Source organism: Ostrea edulis, chromosome 2 (assembly GCF_947568905.1).
Source record: "Ostrea edulis chromosome 2, xbOstEdul1.1, whole genome shotgun sequence".
In the NCBI taxonomy this organism is placed as follows: domain Eukaryota; kingdom Metazoa; phylum Mollusca; class Bivalvia; order Ostreida; family Ostreidae; genus Ostrea; species Ostrea edulis.
The window spans coordinates 26,834,982-26,854,388 of record NC_079165.1 but is presented as its reverse complement, the minus strand read 5'-3'; the positions used below and the strand labels follow the sequence as shown (position 1 = coordinate 26,854,388).

Genomic DNA, 19,407 nt, shown 5'->3' with positions numbered 1-19,407 from the left:
CGTGGCGTGACTTACTGGAAGTGATGTTCGTGACTGTGACAGAGATCTGTGGTGTGACTTACTGGAAGTGATGTTCGTGACTGTGACAGAGATCTGTGGTGTGACAGTTGGTGTGGATGATTAGTGATGTCACTGTGACAGTGATCTGTGGTGTGACAGTTGGTGTGGATGATGCCCTGACACATTGCGTGGTGTGACTTACTGGAAGTGATGTTCGTGACTGTGACAGAGATCTGTGGTGCGACTTACTGGAAGTGATGTTCGTGACTGTGACAGAGATCTGTGGTGTGACAGTTGGTGTGGATGATTAGTGATGTCACTGTGACAGTGATCTGTGGTGTGACAGTTGGTGTGGATGATTAGTGATGTCACTGTGACAGAGATCTGTGGTGTAACAGTTGGTGTGGATGATTAGTGATGTCACTGTGACATAGATCTGTGGTGTGACAGTTGGTGTGGATGATTAGTGATGTGACAGTTGGTGTGGATGATTAGTGATGTCACTGTGACATAGATCTGTGGTGTGACAGTTGGTGTGGATGATTAGTGATGTAACAGTTGGTGTGGATGATTAGTGATGTCACTGTGACATAGATCTGTGGTGTGACAGTTGGTGTGGATGATTAGTGATGTAACAGTTGGTGTGGATGATTAGTGATGTGACAGTTGGTGTGGATGATTAGTGATGTCACTGTGACAGTGATCTGTGGTGTAACAGTTGGTGTGGATGATTAGTGATGTCACTGTGACAGTGATCTGTGGTGTGACAGTTGGTGTGGATGATTAGTGATGTCACTGTGACAGAGATCTGTGGTGTGACAGTTGGTGTCGATGATTAGTGATGTCACTGTGACAGTGATCTGTGGTGTGACAGTTGGTGTGGATGATTAATGATGTCACTGTGACATAGATCTGTGGTGTGACAGTTGGTGTGGATGATTAGTGATGTGACTAATTTTAATTGATGTTGGTGATTATGACAGAGATCGGTGGTGTGATTCACCTCTGATCGTAGATCTATTCATGTTTTCATTTACCAGAGTTGGTGTTGATGAATCTGATGGGGACAGCAACAGTTTTACTACCCTAGGGCACAGAGAACTATTGATGACGTGACTTACCTGAGTTGGTGTTGATGAGGCTGATGGGGACAGGGACAGCTATCCCGCCCCCAGGCATGGAGACTCCGGTCAGGGACACCTGCATGTTCTGCAGACTCTGGAGGTTGGCGATGTTGACCCCTGGAAGTCCACTCAGGTTCTGGATGTTGATGTTGGGGGGCAGTCCAATGTTGGTGATGTTGATGTTCGCTATGTTTTGTTGTTGACCACTCTGGGTGCTGGAACTACAATCTGTGTCTAAAAGTCAAATCAAGTCACTAACTTAACTTTAGTACATTTGTACTTCATTATAAAGACTTTTTATCTATTACACTGACATGATATTTATTTAGAGACATAATTGAACAATGGTATTGGGTACTTCAATATTTGTATTATCAAATTTCAGGATTATAAAACCTAGCAAGATTCCAGACCTTTAGGAATTCTAAAACTAAAAAAATTACACAATCTGCAAATATGTTTGTAATGAATCAAAGTTCTTTGTCCCTAGCACTTAATGTTATGTTGGTAAAGCTTTGCTATGATTCAAAATGAAGTTAATCCAATAACAAATAATACAATAAATGATCTAGGATTTTGATTTGAATGCAAGTCTACATGTACAGTATGTAGTAAACAATGTTTTTCTAAAGTGAACATGGCAATATGAACTGCAATAACTGTGCTGGACTATTCTATATGAATTTTATATGATGCACTAATACACATCTACCAGCAGGGCACTGCAGTTCACAAGGTTAAAGGGCAAAAAAAAATTTTTTTAGGCAAAGAATATCAAGATGTTATCAGTTTTAATTGATGCACCAAATTCATTGCTTCTTAGTAGGTCTTTTTTGGTTGTTGTTGTGTTTTTTGGGGGTTTTTTTTGTTTGTTTCTTTTCTAGGCTTTTATCAAACTTGGTGAAGAAACAGTTGCTTTCTTATATAATATCCAAACCCAATGTCTTCATTTGTTTGCAAGTTTTGAGACTACTTCCACCTACATGACGCTATAGATCTAACTTAACTGAAGTTAGTTCCAAAGTTTCTGAAGAGAAGATAAGGACAAGGGAAGGAATAGGCCCAAAAGAGGGATGACAGCTACACAGAGATGAAGATTGCAAAAGGTCAAATTGCTTTTGTGGATCTTAGAAAATTAGATATTTTTATTTATCACTTTCAATCTATCATTATCAACTCTGCAGTTTTCACTCAGTTCAGACATGATGTAATTCTATAGTTTCTTTACTCTGTACAAATGTGATATTTCCCTGTGGGATCCCCTGATTGATCTGCTGCACAGTGGTGCCCTCTGTTGATGACTTCCTGCTAGGAACACTAACTGGAGGCGAGGATAAACTGGTCATTCCTTTACTGTTCTGTGATGAAACGGGGGAGGGAACCAGACTCGGAGAAAATAACTGTCCCTGAACTGCAAAGAACAGTAACACACATGTAAATAAAGGGTTATATACCGTTTTAAAATTTTATATTTGCACATGGCTAAGAAAAAGAGAACGAGGGCAATGCTTGTTGATAGAATATAAATTTTTGCTTCTTTTCCTTCTTTCATATTCATCAAGAGGCAATAGGTGAAAAATGTGAGAGTCACACTTTGTAGAAGACATGTCGACTGTTAATGTGAGGGTCACACTTTGTAGAAGACATGTCGACTGTTAATGTGAGGGTCACACTTTGTAGAAGACATGTCGACTGTTAATGTGAGAGTCACACTTTGTAAAAGACATGTCGACTGTTAATGTGAGGGTCACACTTTGTAAAAGACATGTCGACTGTTAATGTGAGGGTCACACTTTGTAAAAGACATGTCGACTGTTAATGTGAGGGTCACACTTTGTAGAAGACATGTCGACTGTTAATGTGAGAGTCACACTTTGTAAAAGACATGTCGACTGTTAATGTGAGGGTCACACTTTGTAGAAGACATGTCGACTGTTAATGTGAGAGTCACACTTTGTAAAAGACATGTCGACTGTTAATGTGAGAGTCACACTTTGTAGAAGACATGTCGACTGTTAATGTGAGAGTCACACTTTGTAAAAGACATGTCGACTGTTAATGTGAGGGTCACACTTTGTAAAAGACATGTCGACTGTTAATGTGAGAGTCACACTTTGTAAAAGACATGTCGACTGTTAATGTGAGGGTCACACTTTGTAAAAGACATGTCGACTGTTAATGTGAGGGTCACACTTTGTAAAAGACATGTCGACTGTTTACTTACTTGGGACAGATGTGGGTGTAGTGGCTGGACTTGGAGTGGAAGAGGATACCCTACATATAAAATAACAATGGTATATTACTTTTTTGTACTGACACAAATTAAATGGACAACTATCAATCAGCATCGGTCACTCTAAATCGGCAGTGGACAATCTAAATCAGCATCGGTCACTCTAAATCGGCAGTGGACAATCTAAAGTTCTGTGAAAATGATTTCAACATATTGTTTCGTTTCATACTTAGCCACAATGATTCCTCCCCTGTGCCTAGTGACAATGACTTCTCTCTACCTTAAGTTTGTTTTTTGATAATGATTTCTCCATATCTTTGTACTGCAACAATGACTTCTCCCTACCTGTGTAACCAATGAAAACCCTGTATCCTGTAACACTGACAGCTCCCTACCTTTGCCCTGCGACTTGTGACAATGGCTTCCCTCTCAGTCCCACCTGCTGTGGCTGAGATTTCTGGATGTTCAGCTGCAGCTGGTTTGCAGTGGGTTGGGCACCTTGAGCTTGAATATACAAAAATAATTATTAAGTTGACAAGTCCAGCTTTAATGTTATTCTCTGCTCATTGCTCCACTTTCAAAACATCAGGATGTTTTTTTAGAATTCTTCAAAATTGCCAACTTACCCACAGGAGCCAAGGTAAGAGAGAGCTGAATTGGGACATTTCTCTTGGCGGTCAGTCCCGAGGAGGAAGTGGTGGACAGATCAGCCTGTTGAGAATCAAGGCTAATCATAAATATAGGATCTCCCATGGATTGTGGATGGGTATGATTATTATCCAACAAGTTGTGTGTTGTTTTCTATCCCCGATCCTTGCACACAACGCAGTTGGATAATAATCATATCAAACCACAAACCAAGGGAGATTCTTTTTATCACATCTTTTATCCCAAGAATTTCCAAAATATCCTGATTTGTTTACCTCAACCCGAACTACATAAAATAAAATAAATAAATAAATGTTTATTCGATATATACATACATACAAACATACATACATAAATACCAAGGATAACCTATGAAAGCTCGAACGCTTATTTCCAATGGGGTCCTTTGATGCATGGATGTTTGTGCTAGGGGGTCATTTTGTGGGAGAACCGGAGTGCCCAGAGGAAACTCACATGTCTGAGCGGGCGACCACCATACCCTCTCACATACGACCAGTGCCGATCACGGGGATCGAACTTGAACTCGGGTCTCAGCGGTGAGAAGTGAGAGCACTACCTCTACGCTACCCAGACACCCCTACATTCATAATGTTAACGTTACGCTGCTACAAATAGTACGTTGGGAAATATAAATAGAAATGAATATTGAGTGTCACAATGTTTAATTTATAAAAGATCATTTTTAAATGAGAAAAACATTTACATTTCAGAACGCTTTACTTTGAAATTGTGTGATTATACATGAATATGTCAGTCATCCGAATCTGTGACATAGATGACGCGTAGTCTTTTTTTGTTGTTGATAAATTTGAATAAATGAATGTTGACATTGAATTTTCCAACATGCATATCGTCATTCAGAGAATTTTTATGTTTCCTGTGACATGGAGCGTTAATGTCAGTTTAATGGGAAACGAGGCTAACAGTTAACACAACAAAACAACACTACAGAGTAGTCACCACTGTGATGTTATTAATGAAAATACATCAAATTCGTCATTTGATATGTTGATTAAAGTCAATATATTAAAGCATTTTTGAGAACATTTTACAAGGAACAATTCAAATTTGTAATGTACATCGGTATTTTCTGAATCAATGTACCAAAACAGTGCACTAAATATTAAAATCTGCAGCAAGGATACATTTATTTACTATAAATTTACCTGTAATATTCATTAAAAGGGGGTTCTATGCCATTAGACATACACAGACCACATGGTTATTATCAAACTATTAATGGGCGGGGCACCTGCAGCAATATGGATACTCGTTATTTATTACAAATAAACTACAGTATGGTTATTATCAAACTATTAATGGGGCGGGGCACCTGCAGTGATACGGATACTCATTATCTATTACAAATATGACCAGGCTTTACGGGACGAATTGCTCGGACTTTGACTGAATACTGATAGCTTGATAACTGAGCATCTCATAATTGAATTTTTTTCATAAATATTCAAGTTCTATGTAGTGCAATTATAGTTCCAATGACCATGCCAAAAACACTAAAACTGAAAATAATTAATAACATACAACCATAAAACAAATTATTTTCTTACTTATTCAGCATATTTAACATGAGGCAATAAATAGCTCAGAAAATATATAAAACAAAGAAACACAACTCTTGCTAGAAAATAGATAATGAGAAGATAAGAAATTCAGTCCGACTTATCACAAGGTCAATGTCAAATTCCTAAAATAATTCCTTGTAAAAGGGGTCACCGATTTATCAGTGGATTATGGTATACTACCATATTAGAAACTTTTGAAATGGGAAAAATTAAAATACTGTATAAGTGGAATTTTCAGAGAGACACAAATTTAACAATTTCTCCATAAAATGGGTCTACATATCTAGCAAAAGCTAATTTTAGCAGGAATGGTAACTATTTCCTCTGACATGGAAAAAATTCTTAGCGATATTCAATTTTAGCGATCTCATCACTCTTGCTAATAATTACAAAATTAAATCCTCTCTAAAAATCTGCTTCTACGGTAGCATCCTAATGACCTGTTCATGTGTCCGTAATAGAAGATACAAGTACAGCATAGCTTTCATACATTCTTATAAAATTGTAATTTATATTACAGAATGCAGAATAAAGGCGTTAATTCTTAGTACTTAACTAACTGCAGTTTAAAGATTCCTTTTTCTTGGATAGGGATATACCTGTGTCCTTTGATTGTGGCAGTCAGGGCCGAGGCATGTAGGGATATATACCTGTGTAAACTGTCCCGTGATTGCGGCAGTCAGGACCGGGGCGTGTAGGGATATACCCATGTAAACTGTCCCGTGATTACAGCAGTCAGAGGCGGGGCGTGTAGGGATATATACCTGTGTAAACTGTCCCATGATTGCGTCAGTCAGAGCAGGGGTGTGTAGGGATATATACCTGTGTAAACTGTCCCGTGATTGGGGCAGTCAGAGCCGAGGCATGTAGGGATATACCTGAGTAAACTGTCCCTTGATTGCAGCAGTCAGAGCCGAGGCATGTAGGGATATACCTGTGTAAACTGTCACGTGATTGCGGCAGTCAGGGCCGGGGTGTGTAGGGATATACCTGTGTAAACTGTCCCTTGATTGCGGCAGTCAGGGCCGGGGTGTGTAGGAATATACCTGTGTAAACTGTCCCATGATTGCGGCAGTCAGAGGCAGGGCGTGTAGGGATATATACCTGTGTAAACTGTCCTGTGATTGCGGCTGTCAGAGCCGGGGTGTGTAGGAATATACCTGTGTAAACTGTCCCTTGATTGCGGCAGTCAGAGCTGGGGCATGTGCACTGAGAATCCCCTGGGGTCCCGCTGGCCCAATCCCGGGAGTGGTGGGAGTTTGGGAGGTCTGGGTGTACTCTACGTTCGGGGGCTGTCCAGGTTTCTGTGTCGTAATCTTCACTGCCCTTCGTCCTTCCTCAGTAAATATCTCCTTAAACTGCTCAAGGTATCTGTACAGAAAAGTCATGATTCATAAACATCTGTAAAAACTGCTCAAGGTACCTTTCCAAAAAGTCGTTCATAAACATTTGTAAAAATTCCTCAAGAAAGTCAAAAACATCTGTAAAAACTGCTCAAGGTATCTGCACGAAAAAGTCTTTCATTAACATCCGTAAAAATTAAAATAATCAATGATCCAATTATTGAACTAATGAAGATCTCTACAAGATATTTTATGTCATCAGATCTGACCCTCTCTGTTTACAATATTCCAGATCAGCTCTAACCCTATCTTACTAGCAAGTCTTAAAAGAACGGAATGTGACTTCCACAGATAAGCTGCAGCAATTTTTTGTCACCAGTTGAATTTCTGTTTTTGTGTTTCCGGATAACAGCCACCTACGAGCAGGATTTGAAAACAAGCGTACCTGTCTGCTATCTATCAATGAAATATCAGATAGGGGACAATTCTAGCCTTATGTTTTACGGGGTTAAATGTCAATTCAGTCTTGCAGCCACTGTCGTTCACCATTTAGCTGTGGTCGATGTACATGTATATGTGTAAAACTGACCATATCCAACCTTACAGAAAGTGGACTCAACGAAAACCCTTTGTCTGTATAAACTAAATCATCTACTGTAAACCATCCTTACAGAAAGTGGACTTTTTTGCAAGAATCTAATTATCGCAAATATTTCTTGCCACGAACCAGTCCATTAAAGTGTCTTGTAGTTGCTTAAGATAATCTAAGTCGTGAAAATTAGCTGTCATGAAAATTAGCTGTCGTGAAAATTAGTTGTCGTGAACCAGTTCATCACTGAAAATAAGTCGTCATGAATAAAAGTTGGTTTACAGTATAAGCAGTATCCATCTCTCCTTTTTCTCTCCTTTTTATCAAGTTTGTGATAGATTGCACATGAAGAATTGTTGTTAAAATATACTGGTGTAAGGTGATATTTCAGGTAAATTTCATGTAAATACCAATGACCAATCTGTGCCATCCGAATTATTACTACTGACATGTACAGTTTCATAGGTCAACAATGTCTGAGATCAATACAAAGGTTTACTTACTTGTCGACCAGAATTCTTGTACCCAATAAAAACCTGTAAAAACAACAAACAGTGCAAGTTATGATCTTTAATGTATACACCTACTTCTTCGATTAAGAAATGAATTAAAGAAAAAAACTTGAGAAAAAGATTTTTAAAGATTTTCCCTAAATATTTGTATATAAAATTTCAATCCCCTATTGCATTCCCATCCTACCCCCCAGGGGTCATGATTTGAACAAACTTCCGTCTACACTACCTGGGAATGCTTGCATATTAATACTACTACCATGACCCTGTTGTTATTGAGAAGATTTTCTCTATATATTCCCATGTAAAACTTTGATCCCCTATTGTGGCCTCATCCTATTCCTAGAGACCACAATTTAAACAAACTTGAATCTGCTCTACCTGGGAATGCTTGCATATGAATATGAGTAATCTTGGCCCTGTTGTTCTTGAGAAGAAGATTTTTAAAGATTAATCCTATATGTCACCATGGAAAACTTTGACCACCACCACCCTCTCCCTTGTGGTCCCACCCTATCCTTGGGGGACCACGATTTAAACGAACTTGAATCTCCACTATGTCAGGAAGCTTTCATGTAAGTTTCAATTTTTCTGACCTAGTGGTTCTTGAGAAGATTTTTAAATGACCCCAACCTATTTTTGCATTTTCTTGATTATCTCCCCTTTCAAACATGCTACAAAATTTTTACTATCAATTCTTAATTATCTCCACTTCAAAAAAGGCATGGTCCCTCATTTAAACAAAACTTGAATCCTCTTTACCAAACCATGCTCTGTGTTAAGTTTGGCTGAAATTAGCCCTGTGGTTCTGGAGAAGAAGTCAAAAATGATAAAAGTTTACAGATGGACTGACGCCGAACAAAATGTGACCAGAAAAGCTCACTTGAGCTTTCATCTCATGTGAGCTATTAACACGCCTCAAGACCATAAACTGAGAATAGAATTAAGTCTAACAAATCCAACTAACTTTTGAAACAATTTTCATAAACAAATAAAATTTTCAATATGTGTTTGCAATTGAATTTTTTTTTTACAAATCTGCAGTTTTTAAACATCTGTGCTAGATAAATCTTCAGATATAAGTAATCAAAATTTAGACTTAAGTTTATTCTCAGTTTATAGTCTTGGGACCAGGTATATCATATAAAGAAAAATATCAGGTATGACATAATGAAAAACATGAGATATGTCATATACAGAAGAACACCAGGTACATGTATGTCATAAAAAAAAAACCCAGGAGATATGTCATATAAAAGTTACATACGTGCAGGAGGTGCCAACACTGCCCTCCCGGTAGTCATGGTCCAGATATAGCTCTCCGTAAAACTCATCCTCCGATTTCCGTTTCTGGATGGTCAGTTTGGCCAGAATTTTCTTCTCTGTGCTCACATCCCGTTCTAATGTGATCTCTTCAACAGTTTCCTGTTCACAAAGGACAGTACAAATTATTGGTTTCTCAAGAGTTTCCTGTTCACAAAGGACAGTACAAATTATTGGTTTCTCAACAGTTTCCTGTTCACAAAGGACAGTACAAATTATTGGTTTCTCAGGAGTTTCCTGTTCACGAAGGACAGTACAAATTATTGGTTTCTCAAAAGTTTCCTGTTCACAAAGGACAGTACAAATTATTGGTTTCTCAAGAGTTTCCTGTTCACAAAGGACAGTACAAATTATTGGTTTCTCAAGAGTTTCCTGTTCACAATGGACAGTACAAATTATTGGTTGCTCTGGAGTTTCCAGTTCACAAAGGACAGTACAAATTATTGGTTTCTCAAGAGTTTCCTGTTCACAAAGGATAGTACAAATTATTGGTTTCTCAAGCGTTTTCTGTTCACAAAGGACAGTACAAATTATTGGTTTCTCAAGAGTTTCCTGTTCACGAAGGACAGTACAAATTATTGGTTTCTCTGGAGTTTCCAGTTCACAAAGGACAGTACAAATTATTGGTTTCTCAAGAGCCAAATGCAATCAATCGGAACATATGAGTTAACTCAGGTTACCTTATTTTCTTTTTCAAAATGTCATCTGGACCCAGTTGCATGAAGATGAGTTAAGTTGACATGAAAGTTAACATCTAGTTAACACTATGTAAATGTAAGAGTTAAAGGGAAGTTAACTGTTAGTTAAAGTTAATTAACCTTTGTGCAACTGGACCCTGTATATTTCATACATGGCCAAAATAAAATATATGAGTGTTTCCAGTTTCCGAACCCTATCTACAATTTTGCTGCTGACCCCAAATATATTTTATTGATGATATACATGAATATAAAAGAAAATAAAAATCAAGAATTTGGATTTTTTTCTTTTTGCATTCGAGTTTCTGATTTACATTTTTAAAACTACTATTGATCTTCAAAATGTGTGAAAAGCATTTGTAATGTATATAGACCTGTCTTGAAAAACTAAGATTTCAAATAATATGTTTTAATAAAATAAAATGCTTTACCTACAGTACCTGCCAATTATTTGGGGGGTGAAATAGGAAACACACAGATATTTTATTTTGGCCTAATATGTTTACGGTGAAATCTTGGAGACGAACGAAGACCCTTAACATTTTGCAATACCACTTTAGATGTGTTTAATCTGCCTATTCATTTTAGCTAGCTATAACAGATACGAGTGTAAACAGACAAAAATACTGTATAATACTTACAAATGAGTTATCAGACAAAAATACTGTATAATACTTACAAATGAGTTATCAGACAAAAATACTGTATAATACTTACAAATGAGTTATCAGACCAATACTGTATAATACTTACAAATGAGTTATCAGACAAAAATACTGTATAATACTTACAAATGAGTTATCAGACAAAAATACTGTATAATACTTACAAATGAGTTATCAGACCAATACTGTATAATACTTACAAATGAGTTATCAGACAAAAATACTGTATAATACTTACAAATGAGTTATCAGACAAAAATACTGTATAATACTTACAAATGAGTTATCAGACAAAAATACTGTATAATACTTACAAATGAGTTATCAGACAAAAATACTGTATAATACTTACAAATGAGTTATCAGACCCTGCTGTATAATACTTACAAATGAGTTATCAGACAAAAATACTGTATAGTACTTACAAATGAGTTATCAGACCCTGGGTCTGAAGCTGGTATAACTGTCGCAAACTTGGCCACCTGAAATTTAAATGATATTTATAATCTCTTTGATGCACAACTTGTACAAGACCAAATTTAAGTGTTATCATCCTAAAAATCACATAAATATTCAATTAAACATTATGCAAAACTTCAGTAACCATTAAACAAAATACTGAACAAATTAAAGATGCAGGCCGCCTAATCTGCGGGTCAATAATTTGCACTACATGTTGGAAATGTATGACAAAATTCTCTATGAACGTGTTCCCTCTGACAAAATACCCAGACATTCCATTTTTGTCATTCAGAACGTTCACTTGCAGCAAACAGAATATTTTTATCATAGCCTTGTTAGAGTGTTTACCTCCACCGATTCAGGGGCAGACAACTGGAGCGGTTTCTGTTTCCACATGTCCACATGCTGAAAGTAAAGCAATTAAAACTTCCTTATAAAATCTTTGATTAAGGTTACGATACATTTCAAACTATTGACAATTTCGCGTGTTTTTTGCCTTTGATTATTTCCTAATGAATACACTACTGCTGTGAACGATGCACGTCTGAATCTCGATAAACATACTGTAGGTTCCTAATTATACGTGAGGAATGTATAATGGTGAGAGGCATCACTCGCCAAAATAAAATTATTAGCTTTTAATTTTATGTTGCGAAAATACATGTTAGAACTCTTGATTAACAGACGACATGCGAATATTCGTGATTTGACGTATACAAGTTATTTTGCCATATTAAGTACATGTACTTGTGTAAAATAAGGAATCTATTGTAACAGTAGTACATTTAATTTAACGGCTGGGAATTCTGACAGAAATGAAAGCAGAATGTAAATATAAAAACTATTTTTGGAAATACATGAGGGTATAGGGTACACAACGCTTCATGCTGGCATACTTTTCATGAAGCAGTAACACATTTAATGAAGTAAGCCAGCATGAAGTGTTACGGTTCATACCCTCATATACTTTCAAAAATTTTATTTATTTCTTAAGAGTATATGCATCCTTTGTGTATAATTTGAAACCCTTGATTAGTGCATCAATTTGACATCAGAGACTCATTATCGTGCAGTCCGTCCACATGACCTTGAATAAAGGTCTAAGAAAAGAAAAGATATCAAAAATTGTACATTCAACATCATATTTCTAGCATTGATTTACAAAGTTACTTACTGAATAAAGATTCAGATCTATTTGAATCCTTGTTAACTTTAAGCAAGCATCATATCATTCTCTAATTCGGTGCCTTAAACAAACTCACCGGTTTTCCATTCGTTGCTATGAACAAACTCACCGGTTTTCCATTCGTTGCTATGAACAAACTCACCGGTTTTCCATTCGGTGCTATGAACAAACTCACCGGTTTTCCATTCGGTGCTATGAACAAACTCACCGGTTTTCCAACTCGGAGGTTGACTGGAGGATTTGATTTTGGCTTCTTTTTATGAATGAAGTCGTGCAGCTTCAGTTCCTTTGGTGCGGCTGCACTGGCCAATTTCCTCTTCCTGTTTAGAGCAGCCTGGTTGTAACGCCTTGCTGACCTGAATGAATGAATATAATGTATTGGTAGCTTTGACTTGAAACATTATTTTTCTGTTTCCTACAAATAACTCATTTTGTACTACTTGTAAAATCCAGTTAGAATTATTTACTTCAGAAAATACTGGACACACACTAGGTTCATGTAAACCGGGTGGACAAGGGAGAAAAAAAGCATAAGGAACATATTTTGAACCAATGCAAATTTTGACTTACAGACCTTGACCTTTACATATGTTTGACCTTGACCTTTCAATTCAACAAGAAGTCTTTATCTTGAATACAATGTAGTAGTCACCAAGATTAAAGTTATGAACAGAAAGACAACAAAGAAATAAACAATGTCCACCCCTACTCCACCCCTACAATCTTTTATTTCTGGTCTATGATAATTTCATTCAACTATACTCCAAATCTGTAAACAACAGAGGTCCTAACCAAGGAGAAAAAGCCAAATGCATTGAGTCATTGGATAAATCTTGTTCAAAATAGAACACACAGACGTTCTGCCTCAATAGTCTCAAAATAATCATTGACACATTTTTTTCTCCAAAGTAGGTCAGAGAACAACGGTCAGTATAGTAGTAATGTGTAAAGAAAGATCCTGTCTCAAGGAATACTGGCATGAAATTGAAAATCGTGTATCACACTCCAGTTCTACTATTTCTCTATTATCTCCCCTTGGAAATGGGTATGACCCTTCATTGATAAGCAAACTTGAATCTGAAGGATATTTTATAGCAAAGGTTAAAAACGGTGAAATGGTTCCACGAACAAACTGATGGATGCTCCCCGAAGTGCATGTTACCAATGAACTGCAGTTGAACTTCATTATCTCGAACACCAATATCTCAAATACCATTGATATGTCGAAGTGATTCGAAAGTCCCAACCACTTATTGTTTCAGTATCTTACCCTAGATATCTTGATTTCTCAGATATCTCAAAGTTTTTTCTCGGTCCTATCAAATTTGAGATAATGAGGTTTGATTGTACTTCACTTGATGAATGACTTGATAAAGAGTTGGTTTTTACTTGTAAAGCAAATGTTTGGTGCTGAGACTTATGATCGCAGGCTTTAACATGAAATTTTTTTGAAAGATAGGCCTTTTTTCACATAAAAGCCCAATTTGAGTGACCTTGACCTTTCAAAAATGATCTCAAGTGACCTTTGTCCAAAAGTCATTTACACAATGATGAAAAACTTAAAATACTGCTCAAATGAACATTTTTTCACATATAAGATGTAGATTCTGAGTGACCTTGGCCCTTTATTAAAAAGTTGTTTGCACAATGATCAATAAATGTTGAAATATTGTTGAAATAAGGTTTTTCAAACATGAGGCTTATGTTCTAAATGACCTTGACCTTTAAAGAATGACCTTGAGTGACTTCTGTCCAGAAGTCATTCACACAATGATGAACAACTGATGGAATTGTTATTGAAATAAAGTATTTCATATTAGGCATATGTTAGATAAATGACCTTGACCTTTGCAAAATGATTTAGAATGATCCTCATCCAAAAGTTATTTGACTATTACTTATTTGTGTGATATACATGTATGATCAATTCATGGTTAAATAAAATGTCGAAATAAGGAACTTTTATATGTCCGGAGTGATCTTGACTTTTCAAAAATGACCTTTAATGACATTTGTTCAAAAATTGTTTGCACAATGATCAATAACTGTTGAAATATGGTTTTATATGGCTTATGTTCTGAATGACCTTGACCTTTACAAAATGCCCTTGAGTGACCTCTGTCCAAAAGTTATTGCACAATGATGAATAACTGTTGAAATATTATTGAAATGAAGCATTTTTTCATATGAAAGGCATAAATTATGCTCCAAGTGACATTGACCTTTGCAAAATGAGTTTGAGTGACCTTCATCTGAAAGTCATTTGCCTTTTACTTATTTGTGTGATACATGTATATGATCAATTCAGGATCAAAATATGTTGAAATTAGGAACATTGATTTGTCCAAAGTGACCTTGACCTTACCAAAATAGATGACCTTGAGATACCTTCATCCAAAACTCCTTGTCTCAAAGAACATTTGTGGAGAATCATATCAATTTCTGATGAGGTTTAGGAGATATGAGCTCAGATGGACGGACACTACAGCAACTACATGCTCCCCAAAAAAGGTACTAGGAATAGAAAATTGTTTCCTGATTATTGTTTCTGATTCCATAAACTTGTGATGTCATATGATTTGTGAATCAACATATGATTTGTGAATCAAAACAAAATCAAGCCCCATAGACGATTTATTTTGCAACTGGGGGTGGTGAGGGTGGTTGGTTGGTTGGATGAGGGACCGGAGTTTGTTTTACAAGGATATCACTTTGAACCCATAATCAATGCAAATGCTAGTGATATTAGCAATTTCCATCGGAGGATGAACAAGAAGATTGATCAAGATCCTATTTATTCCGAATTGATTCCAGATAATACGCCAGTTTCGAGATACGAACTCTTCTGTATAGGAGGTGCATTTAGTGGAACTTTGAATGCCTAAGTGGGACAGAGTGGATATACAGCCAACGAGAAAGAAGATGAAATGTATGTTAAAAAAGCGGCTTCTCTTTAAATATGTAAATGTGGGAAATACAAAATGCTATCGAAAGAAATGTTTTACCGAAGTGGAAACATACAAACAATGTCATATTTGCAAGAAATATCTTGGATATGGTACTTATGACCAGCGAAATAACGTGATAGGATAAGAATTCTATGTATTTAATTACTCCCTAAATACTTATCACTTACTTAGTTTGTGTATCAGTTGAATTCGGGTTATCAAACAGCGTATAAGAAATTTACTGAGTACATTCACTTACACTGTGATGAATATCTGTCCCACTCCCGCGTGTAAACAAATTCTTTCGCGCCTTACTATGTACGAGAGTTCTCAAAGGGAAATAACTCGGCCATATCTCGAAACCGGCGTATTCCGACTGGTTAATGATAAATATATGATAATTTTCAGAGTAGATTCTTTGATGATACATGTAATAAGAGAAATAGAGAAATATTTCTAACACCAGGTATGCAACATGTGTGTGAATGTGTGTGTGAGGGTGTGTGTGTGTCAAGTTGAATATTGATGTGTCAAAAAATTTCCAATGCATCTTTATCACAGGTACCTGAAGTATGGACACTACTAGCTCCCCCCCCCCCCCCCCCCCCCCCCGATTTTTTTCGGTGATAATATCCTTTATGTAAGCTTTAGAGATTGGCAAGGAATCATCAACATATTTCAGAGTTATTTTAACTGCAAAAAAAATTCAGAAGGGGGGGGGGGGGTAAGCAGTGTCAATACATCACAGTTGCCTGTGATCTTTATGTACATTAGGGGGGGGGGGGAATAATGTTCAGTGTAAAAAAAAAAAAAAGAAAAGAAGAGGGGGTGGTGGTTTTAGGTGTCTAAATCCCACCCCGACTCCGAATTATTGGGAAAAAATTGGTCAGTACCGGACACTGACGTAGTGCAGTCAGTCGGACATATAGTGCAGGCGGACATTTAGCGCAGTCGTATAAAAACATGTTTAGTGTGAGTTGTCAATTTCTTCTACAATATCAAGTACAGTATGTCCACAACCATTTATTAGGTTTCCATCTATAAAAACAATAAGCCAAAATAATATTAAAAAAAAATGTTGCAAAATATATCGTGATCAAAAACTGACCGTTTGAGCAAGGGGTTACTGAGGAACCTTTGAATACTGACTGTTTGAGCAAGGGGTTACCGAGGGACCTTTGAATACTGACCGTTTGAGAAAGGGGTTACTGAGGAACCTTTGAATACTGACCGTTTGAGCATGGGGTTACTGAGACTCTTCTGTTCGTACTGGAGTTTGTTGTTGACCAGAAAAACAGAGGGAGAGGGGTCAAGACACAGGGGCTCCTCTGTTGCCAATAGCAACTGACTCTCCAGTGCAAACTGATCCTCTTGTGTCCAGCGATGTCCGTCATTTATGATGTTGTACATGTCTGATAGAAGGGACTGAAATAAAATCTCAGACTGGTAGAAATTCATTTGCTCATAAAGAAAAGATGAAGAGTAGCTTTCTGCAAAATTTGTAAGAAAATGCATCTTTTGATAAATCCATAATATTTGATGCACGTAAAAATCAATAAAACCACGATATTTATTTTTTGGTAAAGTACACCATCAGGCCGGGTATACAGTCCAATGGTCTTGCTGATAACAATGAAGAAAACACACACATGGAAAGCCTCATCTCATGTTTAGAAAGTTAATACTAATATAAAAGTTTTAGAAATTTTGATCAAAAGTCAAGTTTAAGCAAGTTCAAGGTTACAAGTTGTTAAGTTAAGTATAACGAAATTTCTTTAAAAGAATACCATGGTAAACACTATAAAGAAGTGTCTGCTAATTCTGCAGACATCCACAATAAACTCTGTCTTTTATCTGAAATAAAACCGAACTCGGAAACAAACTAGATACCTACCTGGGGAGTGGGCTTCAGAAGCACGTACTGAGTGTCGTAGGAACCAGTGATGGAGCGACGGTAATCCCTGACCTCTAGAATGACACAGCCGCTGTAGAAAACATTCATCTGGAATCGGAGAAACCAACATGTTAGGAATATCAACAGGGTTAATTTTGATATACATATCATGATGGGTATCAGGTCACTAAGTCACTGAAATCATTCTTTGTTAACATCTGAGCACTTTCAACTTCCCACGATTTACAAAGCCATTTCACCAATACTAGCATGAATCATCGTATGGGAGGGGGGGGGGGGGATTTCTCGGTCCATATCCCCTTGAGGTGAAGACAAAAACCACCCAAAAATAGTGAAATCTTTACGAATCTTCTACATTCCCAACAGGCAAATCATGTACATATTTATAGGGAGCAAAGAGGCTGCCTCAACCAAAAATGTGAAGTCAAGATTTCTGGGTCAATGGGTCAAGTCTTAGAATGACCCTGTATGGAGTCTTTACTTGACCTTTGACCTCATTACCTAAGCATTTGTCTGCCTTTGACTGTCATCACTTAAAAATTCATTATAATGTCTTTAGGTTGAATAATATCTGTGATATCACCTCACAAAGATGCATTGAAGGCCAAATTTACAGTTGTATCAACAATCAAAGAACTGCATGATTATAGTAATTACGAGGGCTGTTCGATATGTAATGTGTATTGTACGATATCTCAAAAGCATTCGACTCAAATAATGAAATGAACATTACATCCCTTCAAAGTATTCACCGTGGTTCGAAAAACATAATTTCAATTTCTGAATCCATTTCTGAAATGCGTCACAGGCCTTCTACCATGTTTAGTTAGCCATATTTTGTTTCCAATTTTTCTAACTGGTTCAAAATAGTGAACCCATGTTTCGTCACCAGTAACAATGTTTGCAAATTGTCTTTGATTTGATTGAATTTGGGAAACATTTAGAGCAATTGCTTAACAGTTTGTACTCGTACCAGTTTTTGGTCATCTGTCAATATATGTGGTATCCACCTGGCAGAAATCTTTCATACTTTCAAAATACGCTTCAAAATGAAATGCACCCACAATAGCGATATGCCAACAGCTTTGGAAATATCTCGAATCATGTATCTGCCATCACTTTCAATTATTTCTCTGACATTTGGTCACAGGTTGGTCAGATTTTGCTGCATTTTGACGGACTCTGTGCCAGTCAGAAATTTCTTTCTCCACCTACAAACTGTCACATAAGATACCTTATCAGACTCATAAACTTCCCCCAATTCAGTAAAAATCTGCGTTACCGAATGACCGAGTTTTGTACGAACTCTCATATAAGCTCCAATTTCTTCAATATTCTCAACCCGTTCCCAACCATTTTTAAGGAGGTATGCTACACCAGAGAAATTTGATGTAGATGAAAAGTGGAGGATATGTACAACAATATTTTGAAGTTGAAAATTTTCAAATTTACTTTATTTTGTCAAAAATACAGTTTTAGTAGAAGGTAATCTGAAAAAAAAATTAAAACCCCTGCTGGACTCGAACCTGTGACCTACAGTTCAGCAGTCGGTATTCTAACCTACTGAGCTACTCAGCTAGGTATTTAAACGGAAAAGGAAAAGTCAAATATTGCTGATATCGATTTTGTCATCCATGTTTTTAAAGGAAGTCAGCCATTATGACGATGTAGAGTACTACCTTAAAACAGTGGTCAACGACTGGCTCCATTGAAATGACTATAAGTTTAAAACTATTTGGAGCTGAAGGCTGGTGTTTATACCATTGGAAAGGTATTGAATAGAGCTATTAAAAAAAATCATCATCCACAAAATCATGCAAAGCGTTATCGCGCTGTGGTACAATACACATTACATATCAAACAGCCTTCGTATGAGAGGGCTTCAATATCGTCCATGTCAGCCCTTATAAGAAAGGTATCAACACGACGACCAAAGAGATGCTGATAGATTAATCAATATCGTCCATGCGAGCCCTTATAACAAAGGTATCAACAATCAAAGAGATGCTGATCAGATCGTCCACGTGAACCGTTATGATAAGTGTACCGATGCTGATCAGATCATCCACGCGAGTCGTTATGGTAAGTGTACCAATGCTTATCAGATCGTCCACGCGAGCCGTTATGATAAGTGTACCGATGCTGATCAGATCATCC

The 19,407-nt window shown here is 36.9% G+C and overlaps 1 protein-coding gene across 2 annotated transcripts in view; it reads right to left on the bottom strand.

Moving 5' to 3' along the window:
- Nucleotides 1-19,407, bottom strand: part of LOC125680284 (transcription factor SPT20 homolog) — a 40,764-nt gene that overhangs the window by 8,165 nt on the left and 13,192 nt on the right. For both annotated transcript variants that reach the window (XM_056156542.1, XM_056156543.1), the window contains exons 8-20: nt 17,230-17,337; nt 16,567-16,760; nt 12,596-12,743; nt 11,550-11,606; nt 11,165-11,221; nt 9,321-9,478; nt 8,045-8,077; nt 6,770-6,980; nt 3,984-4,068; nt 3,753-3,861; nt 3,349-3,398; nt 2,353-2,535; nt 1,122-1,358 (exon numbers count right to left, since the gene is read on the bottom strand). In XM_056156542.1, the coding sequence (XP_056012517.1) occupies nt 1,122-1,358; nt 2,353-2,535; nt 3,349-3,398; nt 3,753-3,861; nt 3,984-4,068; nt 6,770-6,980; nt 8,045-8,077; nt 9,321-9,478; nt 11,165-11,221; nt 11,550-11,606; nt 12,596-12,743; nt 16,567-16,760; nt 17,230-17,337 (1,630 nt within the window). The remainder of the gene's footprint in view (nt 1-1,121; nt 1,359-2,352; nt 2,536-3,348; nt 3,399-3,752; nt 3,862-3,983; nt 4,069-6,769; nt 6,981-8,044; nt 8,078-9,320; nt 9,479-11,164; nt 11,222-11,549; nt 11,607-12,595; nt 12,744-16,566; nt 16,761-17,229; nt 17,338-19,407) is intronic.